Source organism: Nerophis ophidion, linkage group LG10, assembly GCF_033978795.1.
Source record: "Nerophis ophidion isolate RoL-2023_Sa linkage group LG10, RoL_Noph_v1.0, whole genome shotgun sequence".
NCBI lineage: Eukaryota > Metazoa > Chordata > Actinopteri > Syngnathiformes > Syngnathidae > Nerophis > Nerophis ophidion.
In genome coordinates this window covers 54,295,611-54,319,479 of record NC_084620.1, presented here as the reverse complement: position 1 = coordinate 54,319,479, position 23,869 = coordinate 54,295,611, and the positions used below count along the sequence as shown (strand labels likewise).

Here is a 23,869-nt window from a genome sequence, read left to right as displayed (position 1 = left end):
CAGGATGAGTGGAATATGTTGAGGGTAGACTGGTTTGAATCGTTTGAAAAATCTGGGAAATGTGGAAGTTTAAAAAATAGCCAATTCACTTTGAATTGGAAAGATGTCCCAGAAACCTGGAATTCTGGAAAATCTGGAAATTTTTGGAAATTTTCAAGGAAAAACTTGTGATTCCCAAATAGGCTGAACAGTTTGAAGGTGGAATGGTTTGAATCGGTTGAAAAATCTGGGAAATGTGGAAGTTTAAAATATAGCCAATTCATGTTGAATTGGAAACAGGTCCCAGAAATCCTGGAATTTTGGAAAATCTGGAAATTTTGGGAATTTTTCAAGGAAAAACTTGGGATTCCCAAATAGGTTGAACAGTTTGAAGGTGGAATGGTTTGAATCGGTTGAAAAATGTGGGAAATTTGGACGTTTGAAAAATGGCCAATTCATTTTGAATGCGAAAAATGTCCCGGAAATCCTGGAATTCTGGGAAATCTGGAAATTCCTTATCAAGGGAAAGCCTGCAATTCCCAAATAGGCTGAACAGTTTGAAGTTGGAATAGTTTGAATCGGACGAAAAACGTGGAAGGAGTAATCGACCAAAAAAAGGGTTTGAAAAAAAAAGGAAAATTCCGGGATTTTTTTTTAACTTGGAATAATGACCATATGAATTTCCAGGATGAGTGGAATATGTTGAGGGTTTGAATCGGTTGAAAAATGTGGAAAAGGTGCAAGTCTGAAAAATGGCCAATTCATTTTGAATAGGAAAAATGTCCCAAAATTTCCAGAATAAACAGAAATCCTGGAATTCTGGGAAATCTGGAAATTCCTTATCAAGGGAAAGCCTGCAATTCCCAAATAAGCTGAACAGTTTGAAGTTGGAACAGTTTGAACCGGATGAAAAATGTGGAAGGAGTAATCGACCAAAAAAAGGGTCAAAAAGGGTTTGAAAAAAAAAGGAAAATTCCTGGATTTTTTTTTAACTCGGAAAAATGACAATTTGAATTTCCAGGATGAGTGGAATATGTTGAGGGTTTGAATCGGTTGAAAAATGTGGAAAAGGTGCAAGTTTGAAAAATGGCTAATTAATTTTGAATGGGAAAAATGTCCCGTAAATCCTGGATTTCTGTGAAATCTGGAAATTCCTTATCAAGGGAAAACCTGCAATTCCTAAATATGCTGAACAGTTTGAAGTTGGAATAGTTTGAATCGGATGAAAAATGTGGAAGGAGTAATCCACAAAAAAAAGGGTTTGACAAAATAGAAAAATTCCTGGATTTTTTTTTTAACTTGGAAAAATGACCATTTAAATTTCCAGGATGAGTAGAATATGTTGAGGGTTTGAATCGGTTGAAAAATGTGGAAAAGGTGCAAGTTTGAAAAATGGCCAATTCATTTTCAATGGGAAAAATGTCCCAAAATTTCCAGAATTTCCAGAAATCCTGGAATTCTGGGAAATCTGGAAATTCCTTATCAAGGGAAAGCCTGCAATTCCCAAATAGGCTGAAAAGTTTGAAGTTGGAATAGCTTGAACCGGATGAAAAATGTGGAAGGAGTAATTGACCAAAAAAAGGGTCAAAAAGGGTTTAAAAAAAAAAGGAAAATTCCTGGATTTTTTTTTAACTCGGAAAAATGACAATTTGAATTTCCAGGATGAGTGGAACATGTTGAGGGTTTGAATCGGTTGAAAAATGTGGAAAAGGTGCAAGTTTGAAAAATGGCCGATTCATTTTGAATGGGAAAAATGTCCCGGAAATCCTGGAATTCTGGGAAATCTGGAATTTTTTATCAAGGGAAAGCCTGCAATTCCCAAATAGGCTGAACAGTTTGAAGTTGGAATAGTTTGAACCGGATGAAAAATGTGGAAGGAGTAATCGACCAAAAAAAGGGTTTGAAAAATAGGAAAATTCCTGGATTTTTTTTTTAACTCGGAAAAATGACAATTTGAATTTCCAGGATGAGTGGAATATGTTGAGGGTTTGAATCGATTGAAAAATGTGGAAAAGGTGCAAGTTTGAAAAATGGCCAATTCATTTTGAATGGGAAAAATGTCCCAAAATTTCCAGTAATCCTGGAATTCTGGAAATTTTTGGAATTCATCATGGGAAAGCCCGCGATTCCCGAATAGGCTGAACATGCTTTGGAGCATTCACACAATAAGGGCCGCGTATGGAACGGTTCTGTTGTCAACTGATGCTAATTTATGCAAATGAGGACAAGAGCGCCGCCAGACTAATGCTGACGTGATCGTTCTCGTATCGCCCGGCGGCTTTGAGTCATGGTGACGCCCTGGCGGCGTGTCAGCCCACCTTGCAGGAGCGCAGGATCTGGAACATGAGCGGCAGGCCGTGCGTGACCAGCTCCTCCGTGTACTCGTCCTCCTGGATGCAGCTGAAGTCCTTGAGCAGACCCTGGATCAGCGGGCGGCGGTGCTGGGTGAAGCCGGTCCTCAGGGACTCCAGCCAGGTGTGCAGCGTCCAGGGAACACCTGGGGGCGACACGGCCGTCGTCAACACACACATGGCGCACAACGACACAGGCGGCGTCTGAGCACTTGGAAGGCCGGCCATGTTTGCATCACTTGATGGCGTTGGAAAGCGGCGGTGTTATTGGAGAAAGTACTTCCACGTAAAGATGATGGAAAGCAAGCGTAAAATATATTTTTTTGCGATGATCATGCAACTCACAGCCAGCAGGGGGCCCGGTTTGCTATGATAGGCAGTGATGCTACAGGCCACAGGTGTCAAACTCAAGGCCGGTGGGCCAAATCTGGCTCGCCGCAATATTTTATGTGCTTGGAAATAAAATGCTTAATCTTTTCTTACTAAAAACATTTATTTCACTTTTTGACATTAAACATCATGCATATCTTTTAAAATGCAGTAATATCAAAAACCGAAATATCATATTGCGGTTAGAGTGTCCGCCCTGAGATAGGTAGGTTGTGAGTTTGAATCCCGGCCGAGTCATACCAAAGACTATAAAAACGGGAGCCATTACCTCCCTGCTTGGCACTCAGCATCAAAGGTTGGAATTGGGGGTTAAATCACCAAATATGATTCCCGGGCGCGACCACCACTGCGCTCACTGCTCCCCTCACCTCCCAGGGGGTGATCAAGGGTGATCAAGAGAATGATTTCACCACACCTAGTGTGTGTGTGCCAATCATGGGTAATTTAACTTTTTAATCACGTATTCCACAAATATTTTTTGTTAAAATGAAGATAAATACTGTGCTTAAATAGCTGCTTGACTTAAGATTTCAAAACACATTATCAATCAAATTGACAATAGATTTTACGGTTAAATTCCGCCGACTGAGTTTTTTTTTTTTTTTTACCGTAAAATCAACTTTGGTGCTGTTTTTTGTCCATCAGCAGTAAGACACTAAAACAGGGGTTTCAAACTCAAACACAGAGTGGGCCAAAATGTAAAACTGAACAAAGCCGCGGGCCGAGGTTGAACAAATGAACCTTTTAAATAGGGACCCAAAAAAGTTTTGCATTGAATATTGAACAAGCCAGGCTTATATAACTTTATAGTGACATGCAAAATCCAGTTTCAAATAATAGTAATAATAATAAAAAATCAATGGTATAGCAAAAAAAATAAAAAAAAAAATTGAATGCCTCTTTTCTATTTGCAGCCTTCTGAGGTAAATATCAAAATAAACTTTTTCCACAGGCTAATAATACATTTGAAAATAAAATAATGAATGAATCAAACATTCAAGCCTTGAAGTAGCAAGAGAAAGTGTATGAATTTAACGTTAATTACTGCTCAGTTTGCTTTAACACTGAATATGGAACAAGCAACACTCATAGAACTTAATAGTGCAGCATCCACTTTCTAAAAACAAACGAAAAAAACATCAATGGTATATTAAATACAATTTAAATACAACATTGAATGCCTCTTTTCTATTTGAAGCCTTCTGAGGTAAATTTCAACATTAACTTTTTCCACAGGCTAATAATAAAATTGAAAATAAAATAATGAGGTTAGCGGGGTTTGATGGTGGCGGGGGTGTATATTGTAGCGTCCCGGAAGAGTTAGTGCTGCAAGGAGTTCTGGGTATTTGTTCCGTTGTGTTTATGTTGTGTTACGGTGCGGATGTTTGTCATTCTTGTTTGGTGTTGGTTCACAGTTTGGCGCATATTTGTAACAGTGTTCAAGTTGTTTATACGGCAGCCCTCAGTGTGACCTGTATGGCTGTTGACCAAGTATGCGTAGCATTCACTCATGTCTGTGTCAAACCCGCATATATTATGTGAGTTGGCCGGCACGCTCTTAATATGGAGGAAAAGAGGACGTGACGACAGGTTGTAGAGGATGCTATAGGCAGTGCCTTTAAGGCAGCCCCCCCCCAAATTGTTGTCTGGGTGGAAATCGGGAGAATGGTTGCCCCGGGAGATTTTCGGGAGGGGCACTGAACTTCAGGAGTCTCTCGGGAAAATCGGGAGGGTTGGCAAGTGTTCGCGGTGAATGCGGTGTTACGGCATTCACCGGCGGGCCAGCTCTAGTGTTAATTTGATATTGCCTCAAGGGCCAAATGAAATTACACGGGGGGCCAAATTTGGCCCGCGGACCAGAGTTTGACACCCATGCACTAAAACATAAAAAAACTAACAAAAAAAACGCATTAAAACAAGATTTTACTGTAAAAAAAATAAAAAAGGGAATTGAATTATATTTATATAGCGCTTTTCTCTAGTGACTCAAAGCACTTTACATAGTGAACCACAATATCTAACTTACATTTAAAGCAGTGGGAGCAGGTGGGTAAAGTGTCTTGCCCAAAGACACAACAGCAGTGACTAGGATGGCAGAAGCTGGGATCGAACCTAGAACCCTAAAGTTGCCGCTCTACCAACCGAGCTATACCACTATATTTTACAGCTAAAAGCAGCAGTATAGTTTCTCCATTCCATTCAATTTCTTCAATTTTTTTATATGCCGTAAAAAACAACAACACTGATTTTAGGGTAAAATTCTGTTGAGCTGCGGGGATTTTTTCCGAAAATGTTAAAAGACTTGAAAGTTATGGATGAGTTGAAATGGTTGGTGTTGGAATTTTTTCAAATCGGTCGAGAAATGTTGAAGTAGTAACATTTTTAATTGAGAAATGGTATTAAGGAATTGCATGAATTTTAAGAAAACTGGGAATTTTTCCAGTTCAAAAAACAACTTTGTTTTTTATCCTGATTAAGAGGAATGTTTTGGCGGTGGAGGGGTTAAAGTGGCTTGAAAAATGTGGAAGGAGTAATTGCCAGAAAAAAGGGTCAAAAAAGGGTTGGAAATAACGGGAATTCCGGAAATTTATGGAATTTTTTTGAATTTGGAAAAAATTAAAGTTTGAATGTCCAGGATGGTGGAATAAGTTGAAGGTGGAATGGTTTAAGTAGGTTGAAAAATGTGGAAGTGTGGAAGTTTGAAAAATGGTCAATTCATTTTGAATGGGAATAAATGTCCTGGAAAACCTGGAATTCTGGTAAATCTGGGAATTTGCCGAGGGAAAGGCCGCGATTCCCGAATAGGCTGAACAGTTTGAAGTTGAAACGGTTTGAATCGGATGAAAAATGTGGAAGGAGTAGTCGCCAGAAAAAAGGATCACAATAGGGTTTAAAAAAAAAGGGAATTCTGGAATATTCCTGGAAAAAATTTTGAACTTGAAAAAAAAAAATCATACTTTGAATGTCCAGGATGAGTGGAATATGTTGAAGAATGGAATGGTTTAATCGGTTGAAAAATGTGGAAATGGTGGAAGCTTGACGAATAGCCAATTTTGAATGGGGAAAAATGTCCCGGAAAACCTGGAATTCTGGAAAATCTGGGAATTTTTCAAGGGAAAGCCCGCGATTTCTAAATAGGTCATTTTTTTTTTGTTATATATACGCGTAAAATCAACTTTGGTAATGTTTTTTCCATATACAGTAAGTATCTAAGATATATATATATATATATACATATGTAGGTGTGGGAAAAAATCACAAGACTACTTCATCTCTACAGATCTGTTTCATGAGGGGTTCCCTCAATCATCAGGAGATTTTAATGGAAATCTCCTGATGATTGAGGGAACCCCTCATGAAACAGATCTGTAGAGATGAAGTAGTCTTGTGATTTTTTCCCACACCTACATATTGCGCTCTACCACGGTATCGAGCACTATTCTCCGGATAATCCAATCAAGACATATATATATACATATATACATATACACATGCATGTATATATATATATATATATATTACTCATTGTTAAATGCGGCCCCCTGAGGGCAACCAAAACTGCCATGTGGCCCTCAATTGAAAATAGTTTGACACCCCTGCCTTAGGCAGTCACTATGCTTGCTATGATAGGCTGTGATGCATGAGGCAGTCTACAATGCTTGCTATGATAGGCTGTGATGCATGAGGCAGTCTACAATGCTTGCTATGATAGGATGTGATGCATGAGGCAGTTTACAATGCTTGCTATGGTAGGCTGTGATGCGTGAGGCAGTTTACAATGCTTGCTATGATAGGCTGTGATACGTGAGGCAGTCTACAATGCTTGCTATGATAGGCTGTGATGCGTGAGGCAGTGTGCAATGCTTGCTATGATAGGCTGTGATGCGTGAGGCAGTCTACAATGTTTGCTATGATAGGCTGTGATGCGTGAGGCAGTTTATTATGCTTGCTATGATAGGCTGTGATGCGTGAGGCAGTTTACTATGCTTGCTATGATAGGCTGTGATGCATGAGGCAGTCTACAATGCTTGCTGTGATAGGCTGTGATGCATCAGGCAGTCTACAATGCTTGCTATGATAGGCTGTGATGCGTGAGGCAGTCTACAATGCTTGCTATGATAGGCTGTGATGCGTTGGGCAGTTACAATGGCGCATGCTGGCCACGGCTGATGGTGCGAGTCTGACCTAAGCTGCGGATGTCTATGGTGATGTCCACATGGCCGTGCTCGGCACTATGGTACATGGCCTCTCTCAGGGCCCGCAGCTTGGCCTTTCCTGTTCGTAGCGTCCCTCCGCCGCCGCAGTTGGCCTGCGGTGCCATGCTCTTCTCCCTGGGCGTGGAACCTTCAGCCAGGATCTCCTCCAGCGACAGAACGTCACCCTTCTCCTTTTCCGACTGGGACAGGAGCTTGCGGAATACGTTCCTGCAGGAAGACGACAAGAGGCTTGATCACGGCAAAGGTCCTGGCGTCCGAAAAGCTTCAAGGTGAAGGAGAAATGCTGCGGTCACATCAATGCTGCAGGATCCAAAACAAACGCAAAGGAAGAAAAAATGCTGCGAGTTGAAACAAAACGAAAGTTAGGAGGTCAGTCAGGCCACTAGGGGCGCCGGTTGTCTTTAAAGCTTTTTGAACGAAATTGTACATTTTTCTTTACGTCTTTGTCGTGACACTGCTGGTTTGACAAGCAGAGGAGCATGTTCGGCAGCACACGCACACAGAGTACTTACAAGCAGACAGTGTGTAGACCAGTGGTTCTTAACCTGGGTTCGATCAAACCCTAGGGGTTCGGTGAGTCTGCCTTAGGGGTTCGGCGGAGGTCAAAACACACCCGACTCATCGCGTAAATACAAACTTCTCCCTATCGGCGTATTACGGATACGGCAACAGCTGACTGATTTGCATGTGTGTAATTTGTTGTGAGTTTATCCACTGTGTTGCTTTTGTTGTTTGAAGAAGGTGACGTTCATGCACGGTTCAATTTGTGCACCAGTGAAAAAAACATGGTAACACTTTAGTATGGGGAACATATTCACCATTAATTAGTTGCTTATTAACATGCAAATTAGTAACATATTGGCTCTTAACTAGTCATTAAGTACTTATTAATGTCTATTCGGCGTGGCCTTATTATAACCCCAACCCTCTAGCCCTGACCCTAACCCTAACCAAATAACTCTAAATTAAGTCTTTATTACTTAGAATATGTTACCCTAAATCCAAATAACTCTAAATTGGTCATGATCTGTGGTCTGGATTATGTTTTTGTTATTTTTTGGACTCTTTTAGTTCCTGTTTGCGCTCCCTTGTTTTGTTTGGTTACCATGTCGACTTATGATCATTCTGTCATGACTTGGGGGTCGCTGCTTACTGCGAGGTTTGTTCTCCCGGGATGCAAACGGACTATTCTGGACAAGGCTTGCAGGTAGGAACATACCTATTAACTCAAGAAATCTTGGCAGGGCATGAGGTAAACAAACATAAACAATGGCGGGGAAGAAACACAAAACTGTGGCATGAAACAAACAAACATAAACTATGGCTTCGAACAAACACGAAACCGTGGCAAGAACTAAACAAGACTTACGTGGACACGGCTTGAATCGAGCAACGTGAACTGTGGTATGGCATGAAAACAAGCAATGACGCCAGGCCGACTGACTGGCAAAGACAGGCTTGAATAAGGGTCTTGATTAGAAACGCGTGCGCAGTCCAAACACCGGAGGCAGGTGAAAATCATAAATCAGCATGGTAACCAAACAAAACAAGGGAGCGCAAACAGGAACTAAAAGAGTCCAAAAACTAACAAAAAATAACAAAAACATGATTCAGACCACAGATCATGACAGAATTAAGTCTTTGTTACTCAGAATATGTTCCCTATACTAGAGTGTTACAAAAAACATATAACTTTGTCTTGAATTTGAAATTTTTTATTTTTATTTTTAACTAATGAAGGGTTCGGTGCCGCATCAAGGGTTGGAATTGGGGGTAGAATTAACAAAAATGATTCCCCGGGCGCAGCCACCGCTGCTGCTCACTGCTCCCCTCACCTCCTAGGGGGTGATTAAGGGTGATGGGTTAAATGCAGAAGATCATTTCGCCACACCTAGAGTAACTATCTCTGGTACTTTAAGTTTAAATCACTAATCCTTGCCCCCCATGGTGACAAATAAAGTGAGTTTCTTACAAGTACTATTATCACTGGAGGACGAGGAATAACTAAACATGCTTCACTACACACCAATAGCTCATCGGCACAATGTAAACAAACGCCATGGGTGGATTTACACCTGAAGTCCACTGTAATGATACCGAGTACAGCAGCGTATCTTGTCGATACTACTGTGATTACATCGATATTTCTTATCGTCACAATATATTTTTTCTTTTTAAAATTTGTATTATATTCATTAACTCAGTAAATATGTCCCTGGACACATGAGGACTTAAATTATGACCAATGTATGATCCCATAACTACTTGGTATCGGATCGATATCTAAATGTGTGGTATCATCCAAAACTAATGTAAAGTATCAAAGAAGAAAAGAATAAGTGATTATTACATTTTAACAGAAGTGTAGATAGAACATGTTCTATCTAAGAGAATTTAAGTCCCTACCTTTAGTCAAAAGTGATTTATGACCCCCCATAAATCAATGATTTATGACCCTCAAGGTCAAAGGTCAATGATTTATGAGGGGTCAAGTTCAAAGGTAAATGATTTATGAGGGGTCAAGGTTAAAGGTCAAAGTCAAAGGTCAGGTTCAAATGTCAAGGTCAAGTGGGTGTGGCTTACCCGGAAGAGGGTGGAGTTAAGACCTGCGGTGGGAGTGGTTAAACCAGGAAGAGGGTGGAGTTTTAAACAGAAAGAGGGCAGAGTTAAGACCTGCGGTGGGAGTGGTTAAACCAGGAAGAGGGTGGAGTTAAGACCTGACAGGGAACAGAGGAGGGTTCAGTTTTTTTAAGAAAGCAATGTCATCTGAGCAGCATGTGACCATATATTTGATAGTTTAAATGTTTACGATCGTTTGAAACAACTTCCAGATTTCGATGTATTGATGGCTGGGAATGTTACGTGTGGAGATGTGGACACGCACACACACGCACACACACACACACACACACACACACACACACACACACACACACACACGCAGAGGAGGGGTACAAAAGGGCGGTGTAAGGCTTAGTCATTATTTGGAGCTTTATACGTTAGCGTAAAGACTTTGTTCGATTCGGTCATGATTAGTGAAACGCCTGTTTCGATTTATAAAAATAATAAAACTTACATTGACGCTCCGCAAAAAAGTCGAGTGTTTCTAAATCGTATTCAGATGCCGCCGACCGAATCTTTGCGTGAGAAATGGGACTTGGAAGGGGAGGGATCTTTTGGATTTGTATTCAGATACGAAATGGGGGATATCTGCTTATTTCAGCTAAAAGAAAGAAGAGACGGAAGCCCTTTCTCGATATTTTCATCGTTATCTATCGTGGATTGGGAAGTTTTTGGTGGACACGCACACACACGCACACACACGCACACACACACACACGCACACACGCACACACGCGCACACACGCACACACGCACACACGCACACACGCACACACACACACACACACACACACACACACACACACACACACACACACACACACACACACATTCGTACGCACTGAAACAACTTCCATACCTCACGAAAACATATTTAAACAGATGGAAAAAACTATCGCAGAACACAGTGTCACGTAGCAACTGGTCTTTACGGTCGTTTGAATCAACAGGTCAGTTTGGGGTACAAAGCAGGGTTCAGTTTTTACTGACTTCCCATCTGACAGTTTAAATGTTTATGATCGTCTGAATCAACAGGTCAGTTTGGGGGACAAAAGGAGGGTTCAGTTTTTACTGACTTCCCATCTGACAGTTTAAATGTTTATGACCGTTTGAATCAACAGGACACGCACGCACACACACACACACGCACGCACACACACACACACACACACACATACACACACACACACACACACACACACACACACACACACACACACACACACACACACACACACACACACACCATTACCTCTGCTTTACCATGTTATTAGACATTGGTTTAACTCCATTTAAGCATTTAAACGTTAAAAGCATTGCACTTGTACGACGATGTAATACCTTTTTTTTTTTAACAGCCGATGACGACGAAGTGAAAGACGATGAACCTTGCTCAAACGGTCTTACAAAGTTGGAAGATGATTTTCGAGGTGTGTTTAAACCTTCAAATTATTTAATATTATGTGTATTCATTATTTAGTTTCATAGAGGATTTGCCGTAAGATCCTAACGCGATCGTTTTAACACAATCGCAGTCTGGTGAGTCAAATGATTCTCATTTTACAAGAAAAAAAACATGCGGTATACGATACATATATACATATATTTACTTACATCTCCGGCTCGCTCGTCTCCCTTAAAGCTGGCGGGTCCGTCAACGGCCGTTCCAGGCAGAGGAGAAGGCTTGATTGCGCCAAAGACTCCAGACATCGAATCCTTGCTCCGAGGGGAAATCATCGAAAACGACGGTGAATGTCCGACAGGCACCCGCTGTAAGTTTTTCTCGTTTTCTGTAAGCTTTTTAAGATTCTCAGGAGCTTTAAAGAGCTCCTCTCATTCCAATGTCTTTCGCTCAAATGAATTTCGCGCCTAAGGGGAATGGGCGGGGACTGATTCCGGAGGTGGGCGGTTGTTTCCGCCAAGCAACCTTCTGGTTGAAATGGAGTGTGGATCAAGATGGATCCCTACTCTATATTCTTTTATTTAACCCAATGTTTTTTAAATACGTGTATAATGCTTTATATCCTATGTGTTGTGAATTCCATCCTACAATATCTTCCAAGGAACCCAAAGAAATGTTACCACACCTCCCGCTTTATTTATTCTATAGATTGCCTGAACTATTTCATAAACTAAATCTTGTCTTGTTTCTGATGCTATGTTTTTTATGCTCATCAATGCACTGTTGGACTGCGAGCACACAACTACTTTCCTTGCTTTGTTTTCCTCTATCCAGTTAACTGCCATATAAATTGCTACCAATTCCCCCGTAAAAACAGATAGTTTATCACTGATTATTTTATTTAATACTATGTTTCCTTGTGGGATAACTGCTACAGCTCTTACCTTTATTTTTTTTTATATAGTTTTTGATGCATCCGTATATATCATATCTCAATCCATTTTTCTATCCGGTAACTATTTAAATTTCTATTCTTTAGTAATTGCATGTTTTCTTTTGGGTTATCAAACATCCACGGTGGTATTGCAGGCATTGGTACTGTAGGACTAACTTTAATATTGTCAATTTTAACTTTATTACATATGTCTCCTATAATCCACCCAAAACTATTCTTTTTTTTGTTTTCTCTTTTTCTTGGCAGATTGGTAGCACTGGACAAGTCGGATATCCTTGCTTGGATCCTTTTAAAGTTGCCCGATAAACTGCTGAGAGTTGATCTCTCCTCTTGTCCAAAGGTTTTTCGTTCATTTTTACTTGTAATACTGGCACTAGGGTTGATGTAGTAGCTCCACAACATAACCTTAAAGCCTGTGACTGGATCCGGTCTATTTTCCCAAGTCATGTTTTTGAAGCAGATTGGTAAATAATGCATCCGTAATCAATAACAGATGGAATTAAAGTTATAAATATATACATGTATTGTTTTCAACGTTAACCTATCAGCCCCCCAATCATTACCCCTCAAAGCCCTCATTATATTTAACACCTTTTTACTTTTTCCCCTATTTTTTTATTTTCCGGAAGGAACACTCCTGAAGGAATAAATAAAGTACTATCTAATCTAATCTAATCAAATCTATTTTGCTGATGTGGGTTGACTAGTTCATATTTTTATCAAACCATATTCCTAAATATTTAAATACTTGTACCTCTTCTATATTTTCACCTTAGAGTTTTTATTTGGAGCTTGTTTGGTACTTTTGTCTTTGTAAAATGTATGACTTTTGTCTTTCCAACAGAGAATCTTAAACCTCAAGCCGTTCCCCAGTCTTGAACATTATTTACCACTTTGTTAGTTTTTTGATTATTTCTTTTGACTCTAAATAATATACTAGTCTTTCATTAATCTTTTTTTTTTCCATTACTTTTCCCCAAATTTATAATTTCCTGCCTCTTCCGGGTCTTACCCTGACTTGCATATTGGAATTGTTACCGCTAATTTTCCCCTCTGCCGGTCATTCTCCTTCTTCATATAACCTGTCATATCATTTCAAGACCACTTCTTTGACGATGCTACCTAAGTTTTTGATCATTTGATAACCCGCTAGGTCTTTCCCCGGTGACGTATTTTTAACCTTTTTCAAAATTCGAACCATTTCATTCAAAGAAAATGTCATATCCATAGTGTTGGTAAAGCTATTATCGTTGTCTTCCATCATTTCCCCAATATTTAAACTCATTGTTTTTTCTCTCTTTTGTTTTTCCACATTTCTCAAATTATCATTACTGTGCACTTTAACACATTTTTTTTGCTAAAGGTTCTGCTGTTTCTTTACCCGTGACTACATCTTCTTTGATAAATGTGGCACATCATCCTCTTTACCCTTCATTCCTATCTTTACGAATCGTTATATATCCTTTTATTATAAAGTTTAATTTTGGCTTCAGCCCTGTTTCTTGAATACAAATTATACGTGGTTTAGTTTTCATATTTTTAATATATCCCTTTAATTCATGTTCGGTTGCTATCAAACTTCTGGCATTCCACCGGACCATTAACAGGGTGTTGGAATGTGGTAACATGACTCCGTCACGTCTACTCTCCGTAGTACAGCTTGCACCCGGTACCAAGATAGTTCTTTCAACAACTTTGATGCTGCTTTGACAATTATTTTGATCTTCTCAGTCTTATTTTTACTTTCATTTTGTATCAAAGCTGAGTTGTGCTCTCTGGTTTATTTTGCAAATGAACCGACAGAACATGATCATGTACAAGACTCGCCTACCCACAATGCACTGCAACCCAACGCTCCTGGTCGGATGTTTTTTTCGGGGTTCATGGAGAGATGCGGTAAAGAGTGGTAGCCAAGACACACGGTCACACACGGTCACACACGGTCACACACGGTCACACACGGTCACACTCGGCAATTATTTTGACCTGGGGAGCAGATATAGAGGAAAAAATGTGTCTGGGGGGCCGGGATATCTGATTTTCAGGTACAAAAAACTTCACAATGACACAAAATAAACACAACAGTTAAACCTCACACTAAAAACAAGACATTGACTTGTACGTTCAAAAGACAGAATAGAACAAGTCAAGACATGCAATGCCATCTACAAAATGTTATGTAAATGTTAGTCATTACACACGCGGCTATGGTTTTGATGTATTTGTTACAGACATGTTTACGTCAAGTAACATCACATGGTTCCATTTGCACCTTTCAACAAATCTGAAAAGGAATATTAAGAAGTAAAACTTATATTTAATCCTACCTCTTCTCCGAGCACACGGTGACTGTACATACGGGTCGAAAAATGTTGACCTAATTCAGCATTTCTCAAAGTGTGGGGAATAGAGACATGACAGGTGGGGCGCGAGGAAAGGGAGGAAATTTTTATTTTTGATTTTTTTTACTATGCTTTCATTTTCTATACACACTGTAAATCACTTTGTGATTCTGTCTGTGAAATCCGCCGTATAAATAAATGTAAATTACTTATTTTTCCTGTAGGCTTTAAATTTCTCGGCAGGAGCGAAAGTTTGACAGACATAGCAACAGTAACTTTTGCAGGCAGGGCTAAGAGGAACAAACTTTCGCGCGGATGGGTAGCAGGCTAATGTGCGGACCACAATTACACAAAATGGATACATTTGCAACTCGCACCTCAAAGGTCTGCGGAGAAACAAAAATATGACGGGTCTAATCAACCAAAAAGTCAACCTAAAAGAAAATATGGCGAAGGGTATCTTGCTCTTGGATTCACGGCAGCGGAGGTGGGGGCAGAGGAGAGACCCCTGTGTGTTCTTTGTCTAAAACGGCTAGCAGCAGACAGCATCAGGCCCAACAAAGTAAAGAGACAACTCGAGACCACACATGATGTCCAATAAATTGTTTTGTTGGGGCGATGGGGGTAGGTGGGCCTTGAGTCTAAAGTGGTGATGACAGAAAAAAAAAAAAGTTTGAGAAGCCCTGACCTAATTGTACGGATCTCACTTTAAACGGCAAACCGATCATTTAAATGTTTTCACTTTGAATATGAAACGAGGAGTAAAATGTACAATGTACAATATTATCAATTATTTCACAAGGACATGTTTTAAGGATATTGTACAGTATAATTAAATCTAAAATGAATGTGATCACTTTCAGGATCATTTTATTTTTAGCCAGTAAACAACTGTTATGTACTTTTGAATCGGGTTTTCCCCTTTAAATAACAAAAATTATAGAATTTTACAATATTCATTATTATTAAATATTAAATGTGCCAACTAGTTTTACGGCATACATCATTCCCCCTTTACCCATTTGTTAAAAAGACGAAAGTTGATGCGAACGCCTACGTGCTGTCAGAAAACTAAAAGAAGAAGAATGCCTTTGTGCAATTACTGCTATCCTGGCACAAGTTATAAAACAAACAAAGTTACCAAATTTTTTTTCTGAGGAGACAAAACGAAAAAGAAAGAAAAATAATAAATCAATCAATAAAATGCATCAGTCAAATAGTACAGGCAACTTCGTTAACATGGAGCCACAGACAATTTCATTCAAAAAGTCCCAATTGCTAACATAAAGATACAACAACAAATAAAGGCAAAGAAGGCCTAGTAGGTAATTACAACATCAGACAAAGTATTAAAAATGTCGGTCCAATAACTGCACAGGGATGGGCAGAGCCAAAACATGTGTAGCAAGTAAGCTGGAGACTGTTGACACTGAAATAAGGCTATATGTGGCACAGATACAAGATTTATAAACTCTACTTAAAGCCCCACTTAAGAATTTTCAGTTTTGGTTTATATTGGCCGCACCAGTGAACCAAAGCGATGGCGTTTTCCCAAAAGGAAAACCACATTTACCATGAGGACTAGCGCATATAGCGTCCAACTGACACGATAATGCCACAATGATTCTGTATTACTGAACTTTCCACAGTAGGAACCTACATTCGTTTTCTACCACTTATTCCCTTTTGGGGACGTGGGGGTCGCTGGCGCCTATCTCAGCTACAATCGGGTGGAAGGAGGTGTACACCCTGGACGAGTCGCCCCCTCATTGCAGGGTCAACATAGACGGACAACATTCACACCAACCTACATATTTTACTCAAACCTTATATTTGCAGTTTGAAGTCACTGCATTGTTTTTTCCTTGTACAGTTCTTTTGAGTTTGTTGCGTGGTTGGTCAGTGTGGAACTGCAAAGTATCGCGCTGGTGGGTATTTATTGCTACCACACAAATTTCCAGTAGCTAAAATTAGTATTATTATTCTGATTTGAGCATTGAAAGTCACTTACTAGTTTAGCAGGAACAGATCCAAAGCAGCATTGGTCTAAAATCTCTTGTCTTTTGACCTCACGCAAGTTAGTGAAAGTCGTGCCATTGTTGATCCTTGATTGTCCCTCCCTTTTTTTTTTTTTTTGAAAACCCGATTCAAAAGTACATAACAGTTGTTTACTGGCTAAAAATAAAATGATCCTGAAAGTGATCACATTCATTTTAGATTTAATTATACTGTACAATATCCTTAAAACATGTCCTTGTGAAATAATTGATAATATTGTACATTGTACATTTTACTCCTCGTTTCATATTCAAAGTGAAAACATTTAAATGATCGGTTTGCCGTTTAAAGTGAGATCCGTACAATTAGGTCAGGGCTTCTCAAACTTTTTTTTTTTCTGTCATCACCACTTTAGACTCAAGGCCCACCTACCCCCATCGCCCCAACAAAACAATTTATTGGACATCATGTGTGGTCTCGAGTTGTCTCTTTACTTTGTTGGGCCTGATGCTGTCTGCTGCTAGCCGTTTTAGACAAAGAACACACAGGGGTCTCTCCTCTGCCCCCACCTCCGCTGCCGTGAATCCAAGAGCAAGATACCCTTCGCCATATTTTCTTTTAGGTTGACTTTTTGGTTGATTAGACCCGTCATATTTTTGTTTCTCCGCAGACCTTTGAGGTGCGAGTTGCAAATGTATCCATTTTGTGTAATTGTGGTCCGCACATTAGCCTGCTACCCATCCGCGCGAAAGTTTGTTCCTCTTAGCCCTGCCTGCAAAAGTTACTGTTGCTATGTCTGTCAAACTTTCGCTCCTGCCGAGAAATTTAAAGCCTACAGGAAAAATAAGTAATTTACATTTATTTATACGGCGGATTTCACAGACAGAATCACAAAGTGATTTACAGTGTGTATAGAAAATGAAAGCATAGTAAAAAAAATCAAAAATAAAAATTTCCTCCCTTTCCTCGCGCCCCACCTGTCATGTCTCTATTCCCCACACTTTGAGAAATGCTGAATTAGGTCAACATTTTTCGACCCGTATGTACAGTCACCGTGTGCTCGGAGAAGAGGTAGGATTAAATATAAGTTTTACTTCTTGATATTCCTTTTCAGATTTGTTGAAAGGTGCAAATGGAACCATGTGATGTTACTTGACGTAAACATGTCTGTAACAAATACATCAAAACCATAGCCGCGTGTGTAATGACTAACATTTACATAACATTTTGTAGATGGCATTGCATGTCTTGACTTGTTCTATTCTGTCTTTTGAACGTACAAGTCAATGTCTTGTTTTTAGTGTGAGGTTTAACTGTTGTGTTTATTTTGTGTCATTGTGAAGTTTTTTGTACCTGAAAATCAGATATCCCGGCCCCCCAGACACATTTTTTCCTCTATATCTGCTCCCCAGGTCAAAATAATTGCCGAGTGTGACCGTGTGTGACCGTGTGTGACCGTGTGTGACCGTGTGTCTTGGCTACCACTCTTTACCGCATCTCTCCATGAACCCCGAAAAAAACATCCGACCAGGAGCGTTGGGTTGCAGTGCATTGTGGGTAGGCGAGTCTTGTACATGATCATGTTCTGTCGGTTCATTTGCAAAATAAACCAGAGAGCACAACTCAGCTTTGATACAAAATGAAAGTAAAAATAAGACTGAGAAGATCAAAATAATTGTCAAAGCAGCATCAAAGTTGTTGAAAGAACTATCTTGGTACCGGGTGCAAGCTGTACTACGGAGAGTAGACGTGACGGAGTCATGTTACCACATTCCAACACCCTGTTAATGGTCCGGTGGAATGCCAGAAGTTTGATAGCAACCGAACATGAATTAAAGGGATATATTAAAAATATGAAAACTAAACCACGTATAATTTGTATTCAAGAAACAGGGCTGAAGCCAAAATTAAACTTTATAATAAAAGGATATATAACGATTCGTAAAGATAGGAATGAAGGGTAAAGAGGATGATGTGCCACATTTATCAAAGAAGATGTAGTCACGGGTAAAGAAACAGCAGAACCTTTAGCAAAAAAAATGTGTTAAAGTGCACAGTAATGATAATTTGAGAAATGTGGAAAAACAAAAGAGAGAAAAAACAATGAGTTTAAATATTGGGGAAATGATGGAAGACAACGATAATAGCTTTACCAACACTATGGATATGACATTTTCTTTGAATGAAATGGTTCGAATTTTGAAAAAGGTTAAAAATACGTCACCGGGGAAAGACCTAGCGGGTTATCAAATGATCAAAAACTTAGGTAGCATCGTCAAAGAAGTGGTCTTGAAATGATATGACAGGTTATATGAAGAAGGAGAATGACCGGCAGAGGGGAAAATTAGCGGTAACAATTCCAATATGCAAGTCAGGGTAAGACCCGGAAGAGGCAGGAAATTATAAATTTGGGGAAAAGTAATGGAAAAAAAAAAGATTAATGAAAGACTAGTATATTATTTAGAGTCAAAAGAAATAATCAAAAAACTAACAAAGTGGTAAATAATGTTCAAGACTGGGGAACGGCTTGAGGTTTAAGATTCTCTGTTGGAAAGACAAAAGTCATACATTTTACAAAGACAAAAGTACCAAACAAGCTCCAAATAAAAACTCTAAGGTGAAAATATAGAAGAGGTACAAGTATTTAAATATTTAGGAATATGGTTTGATAAAAATATGAACTAGTCAACCCACATCAGCAAAATAGATTTGATTAGATTAGATTAGATAGTACTTTATTTATTCCTTCAGGAGTGTTCCTTCCGGAAAATAAAAAAATAGGGGAAAAAGTAAAAAGGTGTTAAATATAATGAGGGCTTTGAGGGGTAATGATTGGGGGGCTGATAGGTTAACGTTGAAAACAATACATGTATATATTTATAACTTTAATTCCATCTGTTATTGATTACGGATGCATTATTTACCAATCTGCTTCAAAAACATGACTTGGGAAAATAGACCGGATCCAGTCACAGGCTTTAAGGTTATGTTGTGGAGCTACTACATCAACCCTAGTGCCAGTATTACAAGTAAAAATGAACGAAAAACCTTTGGACAAGAGGAGAGATCAACTCTCAGCAGTTTATCGGGCAACTTTAAAAGGATCCAAGCAAGGATATCCGACTTGTCCAGTGCTACCAATCTGCCAAGAAAAAGAGAAAACAAAAAAAAGAATAGTTTTGGGTGGATTATAGGAGACATATGTAATAAAGTTAAAATTGACAATATTAAAGTTAGTCCTACAGTACCAATGCCTGCAATACCACCGTGGATGTTTGATAACCCAAAAGAAAACATGCAATTACTAAAGAATAGAAATTTAAATAGTTACCGGATAGAAAAATGGATTGAGATATGATATATACGGATGCATCAAAAACTATATAAAAAAAAATAAAGGTAAGAGCTGTAGCAGTTATCCCACAAGGAAACATAGTATTAAATAAAATAATCAGTGATAAACTATCTGTTTTTACGGGGGAATTGGTAGCAATTTATATGGCAGTTAACTGGATAGAGGAAAACAAAGCAAGGAAAGTAGTTGTGTGCTCGCAGTCCAACAGTGCATTGATGAGCATAAAAAACATAGCATCAGAAACAAGACAAGATTTAGTTTATGAAATAGTTCAGGCAATCTATAGAATAAATAAAGCGGGAGGTGTGGTAACATTTCTTTGGGTTCCTTGGAAGATATTGTAGGATGGAATTCACAACACATAGGATATAAAGCATTATACACGTATTTAAAAAACATTGGGTTAAATAAAAGAATATAGAGTAGGGATCCATCTTGATCCACACTCCATTTCAACCAGAAGGTTGCTTGGCGGAAACAACCGCCCACCTCCGGAATCAGTCCCCGCCCATTCCCCTTAGGCGCGAAATTCATTTGAGCGAAAGACATTGGAATGAGAGGAGCTCTTTAAAGCTCCTGAGAATCTTAAAAAGCTTACAGAAAACGAGAAAAACTTACAGCGGGTGCCTGTCGGACATTCACCGTCGTTTTCGATGATTTCCCCTCGGAGCAAGGATTCGATGTCTGGAGTCTTTGGCGCAATCAAGCCTTCTCCTCTGCCTGGAACGGCCGTTGACGGACCCGCCAGCTTTAAGGGAGACGAGCGAGCCGGAGATGTAAGTAAATATATGTATATATGTATCGTATACCGCATGTTTTTTTTCTTGTAAAATGAGAATCATTTGACTCACCAGACTGCGATTGTGTTAAAACGATCGCGTTAGGATCTTACGGCAAATCCTCTATGAAACTAAATAATGAATACACATAATATTAAATAATTTGAAGGTTTAAACACACCTCGAAAATCATCTTCCAACTTTGTAAGACCGTTTGAGCAAGGTTCATCGTCTTTCACTTCGTCGTCATCGGCTGTTAAAAAAAAAAAGGTATTACATCGTCGTACAAGTGCAATGCTTTTAACGTTTAAATGCTTAAATGGAGTTAAACCAATGTCTAATAACATGGTAAAGCAGAGGTAATGGTGTGTGTGTGTGTGTGTGTGTGTGTGTGTGTGTGTGTGTGTGTGTGTGTGTGTGTATGTGTATGTGTGTGTGTGTGTGTGTGTGTGCGTGCGTGTGTGTGTGTGTGCGTGCGTGTCCTGTTGATTCAAACGGTCATAAACATTTAAACTGTCAGATGGGAAGTCAGTAAAAACTGAACCCTCCTTTTGTCCCCCAAACTGACCTGTTGATTCAGACGATCATAAACATTTAAACTGTCAGATGGGAAGTCAGTAAAAACTGAACCCTGCTTTGTACCCCAAACTGACCTGTTGATTCAAACGACCGTAAAGACCAGTTGCTACGTGACACTGTGTTCTGCGATAGTTTTTTCCATCTGTTTAAATATGTTTTCGTGAGGTATGGAAGTTGTTTCAGTGCGTACGAATGTGTGTGTGTGTGTGTGTGTGTGTGTGTGTGTGTGCGTGTGTGTGTGTGTGCGTGTGTGCGTGTGTGCGTGTGTGCGTGTGTGTGCGTGTGTGCGTGTGTGCGTGTGTGTGTGTGTGCGTGTGTGTGCGTGTGTGTGCGTGTCCACCAAAAACTTCCCAATCCACGATAGATAACGATGAAAATATCGAGAAAGGGCTTCCGTCTCTTCTTTCTTTTAGCTGAAATAAGCAGATATCCCCCATTTCGTATCTGAATACAAATCCAAAAGATCCCTCCCCTTCCAAGTCCCATTTCTCACGCAAAGATTCGGTCGGCGGCATCTGAATACGATTTAGAAACACTCGACTTTTTTGCGGAGCGTCAATGTAAGTTTTATTATTTTTATAAATCGAAACAGGCGTTTCACTAATCATGACCGAATCGAACAAAGTCTTTACGCTAACGTATAAAGCTCCAAATAATGACTAAGCCTTACACCGCCCTTTTGTACCCCTCCTCTGCGTGTGTGTGTGTGTGTGTGTGTGTGTGTGTGTGTGTGTGTGTGTGTGTGCGTGTGTGTGCGTGTCCACATCTCCACACGTAACATTCCCAGCCATCAATACATCGAAATCTGGAAGTTGTTTCAAACGATCGTAAACATTTAAACTATCAAATATATGGTCACATGCTGCTCAGATGACATTGCTTTCTTAAAAAAACTGAACCCTCCTCTGTTCCCTGTCAGGTCTTAACTCCACCCTCTTCCTGGTTTAACCACTCCCACCGCAGGTCTTAACTCTGCCCTCTTTCTGTTTAAAACTCCACCCTCTTCCTGGTTTAACCACTCCCACCGCAGGTCTTAACTCCACCCTCTTCCGGGTAAGCCACACCCACTTGACCTTGACATTTGAACCTGACCTTTGACTTTGACCTTTAACCTTGACCCCTCATAAATCATTTACCTTTGAACTTGACCCCTCATAAATCATTGACCTTTGACCTTGAGGGTCATAAATCATTGATTTATGGGGGGTCATAAATCACTTTTGACTAAAGGTAGGGACTTAAATTCTCTTATCTACACTAATGCAACGCACTTCTTGTCGGGATCAACAACATCCAGAAGCTGCAATACATACAGAGTAGTGCTGCTAGGATGCTGATGAGAGTGCGGAAAGACGATCATATCACACCAATTCTCAAATCCCTTCACTGGCTTCCTGTTCCACTCAGGATTGAATACAAAGTCTCCCTACTAACCCACCAGTGCTTAGGTGGAAACGCCCTCTTCTACCTCAAAGAACTGCTCACCCCCAAATCCTCCACACGACACCTCCGCCCCGGACAGACTAACCTCCTCCAACCTCCGAGGACAAAGCTCTGAACGATGGGAAACCGAGCTTTCGGTTTCATCGCTCACAGTCTGTGGAACGTTCTCCCTGACCAACTGAGGGAACCACAGACTGTCGATTCTTTTAAAAAAGGTTTAAAAACCCTTTAGAAAAAAAAACAAAACTTTTTTTTTAGATATATGCATACTACTCCTAGCTATTAGGCTGTTCTAGTTTTTATTTGTATTATTTTTTTATTTGTATTTTTTAACACACTGTAGCACTTTAAGGTTGTTTACTCAATGTAAAGTGCTTTTTACAAATAAAATTTATTATTATGTTGAAACAGAAAATAAGCAGATATCAACAGTAAATGAACAAGTAGATTGATAATAATTTTTTTTTACAGCTTGTCCTTTATAATGTAGGCAAAATAACAGGTGTATAAATGACACAATATGTTACTGCATAGACTAATAAGGAGCCTTTGTTTGTTTACGTACTACTAAAAGACAAGTTGTCTAGTATGTTCACTATCTTATTTATATTTTATTTGAGGGCTAAATTGCAATAATAATCATATGTGGCATGTACTGTGCGATTTTTTGCTAAATTAAAGACAATAATTACATTTTTTGTGGTCCCCTTTATTTATAAAAGTATTGAAAAGTACCGAAATACACAAATATTGGTATGGAGACAACCTTAGTTGTTACTAATGAAAGCAGGGCAGTACGTTGACAATGTAAGTCTACTTCTAAGTCCGTTTGAATAAAACGAGTAAAATATGTATCTTTTCTTGAAATCCTGTGCTTTTTGAGGTTAAATGAGTCTTTGTTTATTTACTTACTACTAAAAGACAAGTTGTCTAGTATGTTCACTATTTTATTTAAGGACTAGATTGCAATAATAAACTTATGTTTCATGTAGCCTAAGATTTGTTTTTGTTAAAATAAAGCCAATAATGACATTTTTTGTGGTCCCCTTTATTTAGAAAAGTACCGAGATATACAAATATTGGTGAGGAGACAACCTTAGTTCTAACTAATGAAAGCGGGGCAGTAAGTTGACCATGTAAGTGTACTTCTAAGTCTGTTTGAATAAAAGGAGTAAAACATATATTTGGTTTTGCATCTCTTTTTGAAATCATGTGCTTTTTGAGGTGAAGGTTACAAAGAAGACCTAAAACCTGGCTAACAAGTCCATAAAGTCATTATTAAATATCAGTTATTGAAAAAAAGAAGCCTTCAAAACATCGCAACTTGAAGTTGTTAGATGGGTTTCTGGGTGTTTTTTTTGTGTTGTTATTATGTGTTGTCAACTTTGTACTTTTTTTTGTAATTATTATTATTTTATTACGTCATTGCCTGAAATAAATAAATAAATAAATGAGTG

General features: G+C 39.2%; 1 protein-coding gene across 2 annotated transcripts in view; it reads right to left on the bottom strand.

Moving 5' to 3' along the window:
• Positions 1–23,869, bottom strand: part of LOC133561009 (ankyrin repeat and BTB/POZ domain-containing protein 3-A-like) — a 242,327-nt gene that overhangs the window by 16,187 nt on the left and 202,271 nt on the right. For both annotated transcript variants that reach the window (XM_061914127.1, XM_061914129.1), the window contains 2 exons: positions 6,906–7,144; positions 2,298–2,476 (listed from right to left, as the gene is read on the bottom strand). In XM_061914127.1, the coding sequence (XP_061770111.1) occupies positions 2,298–2,476; positions 6,906–7,144 (418 nt within the window). The remainder of the gene's footprint in view (positions 1–2,297; positions 2,477–6,905; positions 7,145–23,869) is intronic.